The sequence below is a fragment of the Saccostrea cucullata genome, unplaced genomic scaffold (assembly GCF_032062105.1).
Source record: "Saccostrea cucullata isolate Sc308-1 unplaced genomic scaffold, CSIRO_AGI_Scuc_v1 ctg13326, whole genome shotgun sequence".
In the NCBI taxonomy this organism is placed as follows: Eukaryota; Metazoa; Mollusca; class Bivalvia; order Ostreida; family Ostreidae; genus Saccostrea; species Saccostrea cuccullata.
The window spans coordinates 4,849-17,749 of NW_026920546.1; the positions used below are offsets into that span (position 1 = coordinate 4,849).

General features: G+C 35.8%; 1 protein-coding gene across 1 annotated transcript; it reads left to right on the forward strand.

The window, feature by feature from the left end:
• The first annotated feature begins 673 nt into the window (after positions 1-673).
• LOC134250809 (DNA replication licensing factor mcm7-like) lies at positions 674-12,890 on the forward strand. The gene is made up of 14 exons (XM_062733155.1): positions 674-800; positions 881-960; positions 3,060-3,224; positions 3,368-3,498; positions 3,950-4,130; positions 4,800-4,937; positions 5,320-5,424; positions 6,795-6,872; positions 7,060-7,273; positions 7,397-7,480; positions 7,644-7,855; positions 11,519-11,784; positions 12,049-12,327; positions 12,609-12,890. The coding sequence occupies exons 1-14, from the start codon at positions 770-772 to the stop codon at positions 12,814-12,816; spliced, it is 2,172 nt and encodes a 723-aa protein (XP_062589139.1). The 5' UTR covers positions 674-769; the 3' UTR covers positions 12,817-12,890.
• The last annotated feature ends 11 nt before the right edge of the window (positions 12,891-12,901 follow it).

Sequence of the window (12,901 nt, forward strand, 5' to 3'; positions counted from 1 at the left end):
GCATACCATAAACCAAAGTCAACATAACAAAGGTGACGGAACCGCAGGGGGGGGGGGGGGGCTTCGGTGGTTAGCCCCAACCTGTGTGCCCCAACCCACTCCATCCCCATTTTTTTGGGGGGGGGGGGCAAAGGTCTGCTTTGAAATTTTTGTTCTCTTTGAACATGTTGAATTAGCCCCCACCCCCCCCCCACCCCTCCCTTCCAATGTGCTTCAGACGCCAATGCTACATGTGCAAATGCCTTATGGAAAAGAGTAGTTGACTGAAGTATATTATAAACCAAAGTCAATATAACAAAGGTGACGGAACCGCAAGGGGGGGGGGGGGGGGCTACGGTGGTTAGCCTCAACATGTGTGCCCCAACCCACCCCATCCCCATTTTTTGGGGGGGAGGGGATCAAAGGTCTGCTTTGAAATTTTTGTTCTCTTTGAACATGTTGAATTAGCCCCACGTGCACCCCACCCCTCACTTCCAATGTGCTTCAGGCGCCAATGCATTAAAAAACTGTACATTCATCAAATACAAGAACATAAATGTTTATTCCATGTATTATATGTTCTTAGCTTAAAAAATGAGAATACTGGAAGTGGGGGGGGGGGGGGGGTTGCCGATAATATCCGAACGACATGTTTTAATCCGTTGAAGATTGTCACTTCCTATTCCCGAAACCACGTGGTATGATCTTCGCGCCATAAATCGAAGCATTGTTGTTATTTGGTAAACTGCTGGGAAGTTGCTTTACAGTCAGATCACGCCAAGAAATCAAAATGCCACCAAGAGATTATGCAGCAGATAAAGGTTAGTAATGCTTCCAAAGACACTTAACAATTGAATATCAGCAGATATGTATGTTTAAAACTGAAATGTTTTTGTTGCAGAAAAGATCAAAACATTTCTTCGGGAGTTCTATGTAGACGGCGATGATGGTGGAAAAGACTTTGTTTATGGTCAACAATTGGTAAAGACTTTTGATATTTATGTGATGTGTGCATCTCTTTGCAAGAAATGTATGAAGAGTCGTATACAATGTATTTGAACACATTATTTTTAGGGGTGGGACGATACACAGATCTTGCGATACGATATGTATCTCGATATATTGGCACGATACGATACGTATCTCGATATTATGATAAATCATAAAACTTTTTAAAAAATATTTTATTTCATTTTTTTTGTCTTGACATTAACTCAAAAAATTATTCTATATCAAATCATGTGTGCTATGAAATAAATACTTGAAGAAATGAAGTTAATCAACTTCATTGACTAAAACGTTATAAAAACAATAGTACCGTCCCGTCATGTGTTTTCGTGGTATATACGTTTTCGTGGTATTTTTTATTTTTAGGAATAATACCACAATGCGAGATCGGAATGACGTCATATTTGCTATTAATAAAGGGGAACCCTGTGCATGTTTTACGACCAAATGTTAAACCTTTTTGCCTTTGTCAAAATAAAATATAGCGAGTGAGTTATGCATAGTTCGCAAATTTGACAATTTGCGTAATATACGCTTATCCATCGTGTTTTGAACTAGAATATCAAACTTACAAACTAATAGCCAGCGATCCTGCATATCATCGTCTGTTAACTATCCATACAGCTTCCGGTCATGTGACAATAATTTGGAATTTCCCACTTTTGATTTTTTTTCTACGGTGATCTAGTAACGTCATTTTTTATATAATTTTCAAAGAAAATATTGGGGGTGTTAAAAAGTTACATGCTAAAAAAAAATTATGCCTTTGATGATTAATTGATTTAAACATTTTATTTCTTTAAGTATACATGGAATTAATATTTTAAAACATGAAACATTAAAATAAAGATTTACAAAATTATTTCCAGGCCACTCATGAGAAAGAGAAAATTTTTACATTATTTAGCAATACAGCTTACGCACGCCTAGATAGATGTGGTCTTAATTATCAACAAATAAATTTCCATGTCAAATAATGTAATCGTTTTGTCAATTAACTAGTATTTTTGACTCTGTAAAATTTATAAGGATTTTGCCCGACTAGATTTCCATAGTTTGCTTGTTTTATAAATACCACGAAAACATATGACGTCAGCAAAAAAATCGAAAGAGCAACTATGCAAGAATTTAATGACCTTCAGAACAAACAACAAATGATATGCGAGTTAAAATCATTTTAAAATAAGGAGAATTATTGTTTGTATATGTGGTAAATAGCAAACATCTCAATTATTCAGTCTTGAAGCACTTTATTACAAATTAACCGTAATGCCACGAAAACTCATGATTCGAGGGTACGGGACAATTGTACATATTACCAAATTTCTATTAACAAGTTGTGTAAAAATAGTTGTGTAGTTTATCAACGAACACTGACTAAAAATTCATTTAAAAAAATCACATTTACATTATTATTAATTGCTGAAAGTCTGTAGCCAAGTTAGTGAGATTACAAAAAAAAAAGTATAAATGGAATAACAATAATATCAAATGTTCTGGAAACGATACTTTTCTGTGTATAGCACGCTCTGCACACTGAACTTTTCTTGTCCAATCTACCAAGGCTGCTTAAAAGTGAAAACGTATTACCCCTTATCAACGACTTATCAGTTCTAAAGTGTGTTTTCAGTATCAAAACCATCTCTTCGCTTCGTACAGCCACTACAGGCAGCCATTTTCAAGAACAGGTACTTTCATTTTCAATTTTTGGATAGGTCGTTCGTGTATCCTTTCGTACCGATATTTGAATGCTTGTATCGTAAACCGTATCTTAGAGGAAAATATCGATATGTATCGGTGTATTGGTATATCGTCCCACCCCTAATTATTTTACATAGCATAATTATATTCCCTATAAACAGAAGGTTGAAGTTATTTACATTTACTCAATTGCTGACTTTATTTTGTGACCAAAGGTAAACACCTTTGTATTAGTTTTGCTTTGGATTGCCTCAGGGAACTAGGATTCAAAAAGGTAGTGAAATATTGACAGATCAATAGACCAGCAGGAAACCCATTGACTGTTAAAGATATGGACAACATCAACTTGAGTAACAATTGTATTTTGACAGGTCAAAATAGCTCACAGAGAACAGGTAGCCTTGACTATTGATCTAGACAACATTAATGATTTTGACCCAGAACTCAAGGATGCTATTGAAGAAAACACCCGCAGATACACTGCACTTTTTGCTGATGCCATTCAAGAAATTCTACCAGATTATAAAGAAAGAGAGGTAATTTTATATGTAAATTTTCGTAGTTGAATGAAACTAATACATATACTAAAAACAATTCTTAACTAGTGTGGAAAAAAATGTATGAATTCCTCATATCTTGAAACATGGAAAAGATATATTTGATCTGTGTCTTATTGTAGGTGGTCCATAAAGATGCCCTTGATGTTTACATTGAGCACAGGTTGCTGATGGAGCAGAGAAACCATCCTGATGGTCAAGAAATAACCCGTGACCCCCAGAATAAGTACCCAGCAGAGCTGATGAGAAGATTGTAAGTACCCTGATAATGTGGTAGTTTTTAGTCTGATTCACAGTTTTTGGGGGTGATTTCAATTTCACTGTATGCATTGCAATAAAATATATATTATTAAACTTCAAGATATAATGTTTAAATTGTAAGAGATGTTGGTATATCTAAGTTTTTTAATACCACCCTTAAGTTCTTGGGTTCATTCTGCCAAAATGGGGTTACCAGGTATTTTTTTAATTTAATTATTTTTTCACATATTCTACTAAGATGGAGTTTCATGTACTTCATTGAGATACTGCTAACATTTAAACAGTGGGAAAACATTGTTCAATTGATCTACTAAGCTGCCACTATGTTTAATAATAATTATTAGCATGTTTATTATAAAATTTAGGAGAATCTGAAGTAAGTGGCAAATTCTGATAATTATACCATGACTTGGGATGCATGTTTAATTTTATATCTTTTGCAGTGAGGTCTATTTTAAGGCCCCAGGCCATGAAAAGCATCAGCTGATTCGCGAGGTGAAAGCAAACTGCATTGGAAAGCTGGTGCAGGTCAAGGGCATTGTGACAAGGACAACTGAAGTGAAACCGATGATGGTTGTGGCAACTTACACCTGTGATACGTGTGGAAACGAAACTTATCAACCTGTAAGTGTTTACAGAGAAAAACACAGTTTAAATAGATACACAGAGCTGCCAACCCTTACGATTTGGGCGTAAGGCGTACGAAATCAGCGTCTAAAATACGCTTTACGATTTCTCTCTATATTCTTCTGGTTGCAGTTTTTTTTCGTTCAAAGTATATAATACCCATATTTTCATAGCTGGCAGTCTATATAGTTTCTACAATTATAATATATTCATTATTCTTACAACGCTTGCTTGTATCATCGTTTCGGTTTTAGAAGGCCAATCACATTCATGTCAATGTTTTAAAGTAAACAGAATAGAAACATGCCTCAAATTGCATGTTCATTTACAAAACAACATCAGCGGCAGAGGGCCTAGGTGGTCCGTAGACCTCGCCTTACGATTTGTTATTTCAGAATGTTGGCAGCTCTGGATACACGACCTGTTTAAAAGAATTAATATACATTTAAATTTTGCAACCTGTTGAAAGAGAAATTTTCCAAAAAAGTATTCTTGTTACTTTAAAGTACATGGTATAGCACAAGTGATCTATTTGATGTGTTTAAAGACTTCTTTAGAAATAAAGTTCTGGTTTCAACATATTCTACTTGAAAAGGAAAAAAGAGATTTTGCTTGCTTTTAACTTGCAAATTTTGCTCTCAGACTGTAATTAATTTTTTTTAACAGATAAACTCTCCATCTTTTATGCCTTTGATCATGTGCCCTAGTCAGGAATGTACCACAAACAGGTCTGGTGGAAGATTATATCTACAAAGCCGAGGCTCAAAGTTTGTCAAGTTCCAGGAAATCAAAATACAAGAGCACGTACGTACATCAGTGGATTTATATTCCTTCAGTTGCTTAATTGATCATTTCTTTAATATATTATTACTGCTATTACAATTTAGTTTACAATTTAGTTCAAAATTTTCAAGTTTTGCATATATCAAATTTATATTATTATGAGGATAATGAAAAAGGCAGTTCACAGTTTGTATGAAAATCTTTGAGAATAAGCAGAAATTGCACTTTACTCAATAGAAAACCGAGAGATGTGTTAATCTATATTGATACAATTTAAAGAAAAAAAGGGTATTCATGCCTTTGTATGGAGAATATTTGATTGGATAAAACAACTTTTTTATAGCAAATGCAGTATATGAAGTTTGATATGTGAATAATTAGTAATAAAGAATGTTGATTTCAGAGTGACCAAGTTCCAGTGGGAAACATTCCCAGAAGTATGACAGTGATTTGCCGTGGGGAAACAACAAGATGTGCTTTGCCAGGGGACCATGTCAGCATAACAGGTGTATCCTTAACACAAATTTTGTTCTCTGTGTCAGCTCTATTTCATATCTCCTTTTTTTATACCCCCCGCAAACGAAGTTTAGGGGGGGTATATTGGAATCACTATGTCCGTCTGTCTGTCTGTCTGTAGACGAGATTTTGTCCGGACCATTACTCAGAAACTATTGGAAGGATTTGTCTGAAAATTTGTACACATATTATTCACCATATGAAGTTGTGCACCTGATATTTTCATCTTGATTGGATTATTATTTTGAATTTTACAGGTGTTTTTTCATTTTTATTTTGTGGTTTTGTCTGGACCGTTTCTCAGAAACTATTGCAAGGATTAATCTGAAAATTTATACACTTTTTATTCACCATATGAAGGTGTGCACCTGGAATTTTCAACTCTTTTTGTTAATTTTTTTTGCATTTTACAGGTTTTATTTTTTATTTTAATTGACTTGTTCATTTTGGGCTCATGTATAAGGTTTGAGATATAGAATCTAGAATATCTGTTCAAAAATACTACAGCTTAAAACTACTCATAAAAACTTAAAAAAAAGAAACATCATCAAGTGTTAAAAACAGTTTTTACATTGCACAGAAGATAATGTAATTTCATTTGTCTCTTGGGAATAATGACTGGACATGCATCCAGTTAAAGATAAATTAATGAGTTTGGTGTTGGAAGTTGTTAAGGCATATCTCTTATCAAGCGTGTGTGTTATCTAATCTCCAGGGAATAAGGCACAAGAATTAAAGATCTCTCTTCTCTTATTCTCTTAATTGTAATTTATTGTCTGTCAAAGCACTTCATTACTGGATGACCAGCTCTTTATTTTCAAAATGCATTTCAAATTGATATATCAAGATTAATTTGATTTTGTATAATGGTTTTTTTTCAACAATCAGTTTGCAGAGTGACATAACACATAATTGCAATATATTTTTTTAATGCAGAAATAAAAAAAAAATAAAATGAAAAAATAAAAAAAAAATGTTACAATGGAATTAAATTGTATTAGTATTGATGTTTCATTTGGTTGCACCTTTGTTTCATTCATTAAGAAACATGATGAGCAATAATATTTCACTGCAAATATTTGTAAGTAAATTGTGAGCACCTCTAGATCCATACAGTATTTTTGAATTGGCACCTTCTCTGAAAAACCCAGCGGGGGGTATTTGTCCCTATTGGACAGTTCTAGTTCAACTATTGGAGCATTTTTGTAACTCGCAATTTACAGAATTAAGCAATGGCTTAATATCTCTTAATTTCTCCTCAGTAGGGTCAGTTAAGAACAGAAAGCTTCCTTCAGTTAATCAGATTTCAGATAGTTCGAAATAATGTTGATCTAAGCTAGATATTTCCTTAACTCTGCGAAGGTATTTCTACCTTTGATGAAGCAAGGATATGGACAACTTCAACAGGGACTTTTGTCAGAAACATACATGGAAGCTCATGTAAGTGGCATTGATGTAAAGCGGCATATTTGTTAAGTTTCTGATTTAAAATTTTTGAATCTTCTTTTTATATCATGGTATTGATTTACACTTTCAAAAAGATCTTCATATCTGATGAAAAACCTAACTATTCCAAGTATTCATATTTATCAATTATTATTAAAGTTACTTTACTGTTCATTAACAGAGAGTTGTCAAGATGAATAAAACGGAGGATGATGAGTTAGGAGCTGAAGAGCTGACAGAGGATGAAATCAAACAGGTGGCTGAGGATGACTTCTATGATAAACTGGCCAGCAGCATCGCTCCCGAGATCTACGGACACGAGGATGTCAAGAAGGCCCTCCTGTTACTCCTGGTAGGGGGCGTGGACAAGTCTCCACGAGGCATGAAAATCAGAGGTAAAACTTACTTCTTTGTAGGATTATTTTTGTTGGACTGGTTTTGCTTAATATTATATTTAAATGTAAATGCTGCTGATGTTTTATAAATAATTGATATCTGTGATATGTGTGTACCTTTAGGTAACATCAATATCTGTTTGATGGGAGACCCTGGTGTGGCCAAATCTCAGCTTTTATCCTACATTGACAGATTGGCTCCTAGAAGTAAGTTAATTGAAGCATAGTCCATTGAATGTAGTGCAGTGGAAACTTTACTACAATAAATCTGTACATAACTGAGTATGAATGAGTAAATTAGATGCTCTTTTGATCTTTCATTGGACAAGGACATGAAAGTAAGTTCTTATTTATGAAAATGAAATTTTAGGTCAGTACACTACTGGACGGGGATCTTCAGGAGTCGGTCTGACGGCAGCTGTAATGAAGGATCCTATCACAGGAGAGATGACTCTAGAGGGCGGAGCCTTAGTCCTGGCGGATCAGGGCGTGTGTTGTATTGACGAGTTTGATAAGATGATGGAGGCAGACAGAACAGCTATCCATGAGGTCATGGAGCAGCAAACTATCTCCATTGCCAAGGTAACATTTTCTTTTCTTTAGTAGGTCTTGGAATTTAGCATTCAACAGCACTGTAGGTCTGTTTTTAGCTCACCTGAGCTGAAGGCTCAAGTGAGCTTTTCTGATCACATTTTGTCCGTCGTCTGTCCGTCTGTAAACTTTTCACATTTTCAACTTCTCAAGAACCACTGGGCCAATTTTGACCAAACTTGGTACAAAGCATCCTTGGGTGAAGGGGAATTTAAATTGTAAAAATAAAGGGCCAAGTTCCCTCAACAAGGGGAGATAATCAAGAAAAGACAAAATTAGGGTGGGGTCATTAAAAAATTTTCTTCTCAAGAACCACTGGGCCAGAAAAGCTGGAACTTATGTGGAAGCATCCTAGGGTAGTGTAGATTCTAAATTGTTCAAATCATGACCCCCGGGGGAAGGGCGGGGCCACAATGGGGAATCAAAGTTTTACATAGAAATTTATAGGAAAAATCTTTAAAAATCTTCTCAAGATACACTGGGCCAGAAAAGCTGAAACTTATTTGGAAGCATCCTGGTATAGTGTAGATTCTAAATTGTTCAAATCATGACCCCCGGGGGAAGGGCGGGGCCACAATTGGTAATCAAAGTTTTACATAGAAATATATAGGAAAAATCTTTGAAAATCTTCTTCTCAAGAACCACTGGGCCAAAAAAGCTGAAACTTATGTGGAAGCATCCTGGTATAGTGTAGATTCTAAATTATACAAATCATGACCCCCGGGGGAAGGGCGGGGCCATAATTGGGAATAAAAGTTTTACATAGAAATATATAGGAAAATCTTCTTCTCAAGAACCACTGGGCCAGAAAAGCTGAAACTTATGTGGAAGCATCCTAGGGTAGTGTAAACTCTAAATTGTTCAAATCATGACCCCCGGGGTAAGGGCAGGGCCACGATGGGGAATCAAAATTTTACATAGAAATGCATAGGAAAAATCTTTGAAAATCTTCTTCTCAAGAACCACTGGGCCAGAAAAGCTGAAACTTATGTGGCAGCATCCTAGGGTAGTGTAGATTCTAAATTATTCAAATTATAACCCCCGGGGGAAGGGCGGGGCCAGGCCATCCTTAAAAATTTTTTTGCGGTAACGCGCCTCATCATTTTAGGTGTGAGTAGGTAGGTAGGCTTTTTTTTTTTTTTTGGAGACAAAATGTCAGAAATAAATTTCGATGATATAGAGGTATTAACTATGTCTCAATTTTCACCTTACTTCTCAAACAGGAAAATTAAAGCATTCTAAATGAATTCAATCTTTTATTGCTCAAATATCAGAACACATCACTGATCAGTTCTTTTTAGGCAAACTTTTTCTTAAAAAGTGACTCTCATCAGCCACGTACCTCAAATAACTGACTCCACACTAATCTAGTGTTTCGGGGGTGTGATATTTACGAGGTTTAAGATTTTGATAGTTTATTAATTAGCTGTAAATCCGCAATCATCCCACGTGGAATTTTGTCTGCCACCAATTCTGTGGCGATCTCGTAAACATCATACCAATGTATCTGTAAGGTGGAACTGACGTACTATATTTTTTTTTGCCTAGTAATTGAGATGTTTTTCCTTTAAAATTTACTGTAACTGACAGAATTATAGAGTCAATATTTCCCGCAACCTTCTCGGACGCCATCTCTAAATTTGTAGAGCACAGAGACGTTTTAATAGTACTTGGGGAAAAGATAAAGCGTCGGTGTAACCGAGACGTAAAAAAAAAAATATCAATCGGATAAAAACGGAAAATGGATACGTCAAAAAAAAAAAAAAAGAATATTTTTGAACCGATAAAAAAAATCCAGTCGGGTGGATTTTGGTGAGTCGGTCGCGTTACCGCAAAAAAACAATTTTTAAGGATGGCCTCACAATTGGTAATCAAAGTTTTACATAGAAATATATAGGAAAAATCTTTGAAAATCTTCTTCTCAAGAACCACTGGGCCAGAAAAGCTGAAACTTATGTGCACATGGAAGGATCATGGGGTAGTGTAGATTTCAAAATGTCTAAATTATGATCAGTGGGGTAGGGTGGGGATGCATTATGTATTACAAGGGGAAAATCTGGTAAAGAACAGAATGGTCAAAGCTTCTCAGTTGAGCGATGTGGCCCATGGGCCTCTTGTTTATTAAGGATATCTGTTTCTCATATGAGGTCTATTTAGGTAATGGTTTTGACAACTGAAAGGGTTTAGAATTTTGCATTTTTAATTTTACCGTTCATAGTTAAGGGGGATAACTGAAGGTGATACCGTAGTTACTCTAAAAAATATATGGACGCATTGTATGGGGAACTAGAGGGAAATTGCAAATAGTTAAGGAGGCAGGTAAGTGTAAATATCTTGTGAACACGGATTTTACCCCCAAAAATCCAAATTTACCAAACTTGCCTTGAGGAAATTGTTTTGAAAAAAACAAGGAAAAATATTGTGTATAGTGTATAATACTATTGTGATTAAAGTATTGTTTGCAGTTGGTATAATTTTGCCAAAGTAGCTGGTTGCAAAATGACCTACACACATAGTATTAAGCAGAATTGCTTTCTTTAACACTACAGATGTGATATTAAGTTGTAACTAGGGCTAATTGTAACGGGAACCGTTACAGATGTTCCCCAAACGCTCCCCAACTCCCTCTTGGTGCCATACTCCCTTTAAGCTTCATTAAAAACGACAAACTCTATGCATTTTACACTTTAACAACGTTTCCCTGAAGTATACCGAGTATATTCAAATTTTAGCATTTGCACGCGTGCACATGTAAATGCATGTGCGTAATGACCATATTCTCTTGTCTACACTATCTATATACATTAATATAATAAAATAATAAACCATTTAATCCAAAAGTATTAAAAAATACGCTTCATCAAGTGTATTTTTGATTTTACCCATCTCATGTGCATGCACGTGCATGCATGTGCATGATGACCTTACCTTTTTGTAGGAATCCACTATGTCTATCTATGTTCTAAATCCCATCCTGTTTGGTTGAAAATCAAAGGAGTTATACCCATTTAAAGTTTAAGCCAATCAGATTGCAGCGCACGTGCATGCGCGTGTTTTCATGATACCTGCTATATATTATATTGTAGTATATCCTAATGCATGACTATGTTTAAAATTTCAAAGCATTTCGTCAAAAAACAAAAGAGATATTGAAATCTTTGTTTCAGCCAATCGGAGGGAAGCGCACGTGCATGCACGTGAGTTCGTGCTAATTTGACCATGTCATATTATCTAGACTATTAATATATCCTTATAGAATGAGTTTCAAAGCATTTCAATAAAAAATGTAAAAGTTATGGCTATAATAAGTATATCAGTCATTTCACTCATTTCACGCGCACGCACGTGCATGCGTATGCGCACAAAATGACCTTCGTTGTGCACACCTACACTTGATACCTATTAACCCTAAAAAGGTTTTAACTTAGTTGGGTGAACAGTTTCTGAGAACACTCGCGGACAAAAAAAGTACCGGAGAACAAAGAAGAAAAAAAAGAATAATAATAATAATAAGAAACCGAGTAAAAACAATATGTTCCCAAACTCCGTTTGGGGAACATAATTAGAGTATTTCATTTATCAACTCTTGAAATGTTAGAAAATTGCTCATTAGATAACCATCAATTACCTTCTGTATTATGATGAATTTTGTAGGCTGGAATCATGACCAGTCTGAATGCACGAGTCTCCATTCTGGCTGCTGCTAACCCAGCCTATGGTCGATACAACCCCAAAAAGTCTATAGAACAGAACATCCAGCTGCCAGCGGCCCTCCTGTCCAGGTTTGATTTGCTGTGGCTGATACAAGACAAAGCTGACAGAGAAAATGATCTGAGACTAGCCCAGCACATCACGTATGTCCACCAGCATAATGTTCAGCCTCCATCCCAGTTCACTCCCTTGGACATGAAACTGATGAGGTAGAAAAATGTTTACTATAGATAAATTAATTTAATGAGATTTCAGGTGTCCTTATTTTTTATCTTGCATAAATTAAAAAGATCAGGATTTTTTAAACTTGAGTAAAGCACATTTTAACCCAGAAAGGCCTCTTAGAAACCCAAATGTATATATAAACAAATTATAAGTTAACAGAGAACAAGCATATTCACAATATTTTAACCTCTTTTGATTGTGATTTAGGTCATAAATAATGTTAAGTTCAAATGTTACTTATTTTGTAGACGATATATTGCCCTGTGTAAGAAGAAGCAGCCAGTGATTCCGGAGAATCTGTCGGATTACATCACTGGAGCTTACGTAGAAATGAGGAAGGAGGCCAGGAACAGTAAGGACACGACATTTACCTCCGCTCGTACTCTGCTGGCTATCCTCCGGCTGTCAACTGCTCTCGCCAGGCTGAGATTGGCTGATGTGGTGGAAAAGGAAGATGTTAATGAGGCCATGAGGTTGATGGAAATGTCCAAGGATTCACTCAATCCAGCTCATGAAATGCACAATAGGTAAAGTAGATGTCGTCCTATTGTTATACTGTCGAAGCATTTTCTTCCACTTGCTTATTATTCATGTACTGGTCACAATAAGAAATCAGAGGTATTTTCTACCCACAATATGAACAGAAATTTTGATTCCATGAAATTTTGACCATTTGGAAAAAAAAGATCCTTAACAGTACCTTGATACTGTTAATAATTAAAGGAAATATTTACGAAGGATTTTGAAAATGTGCTAACATACTTGACTGAATCGAAGGTATTAATATGATTATGACATTTGATTTCAGAGCCCACAATGTGACTGATCAGATATTCAGCATTGTCAGGGAAATGGCTCCCTCCAAGGGTCTGCGATCAGTGAAGATTTCAGAGGTGATGGAACAATGCGTTTCCAAGGGATTTAAACCAGACCAGGTGGACGCGTGTATAGAGGAGTACGAAGAACTGAACGTCTGGCAGACAAACCAGGCACACACCAAGATCACCTTTATCTGAGCCAGGAGTGGCCATATTACACTCAACCTGAGGCCCAGCAATGCCAGAAATTGTTTGTATGAGGAACAAATCTCCCATGGGAGTA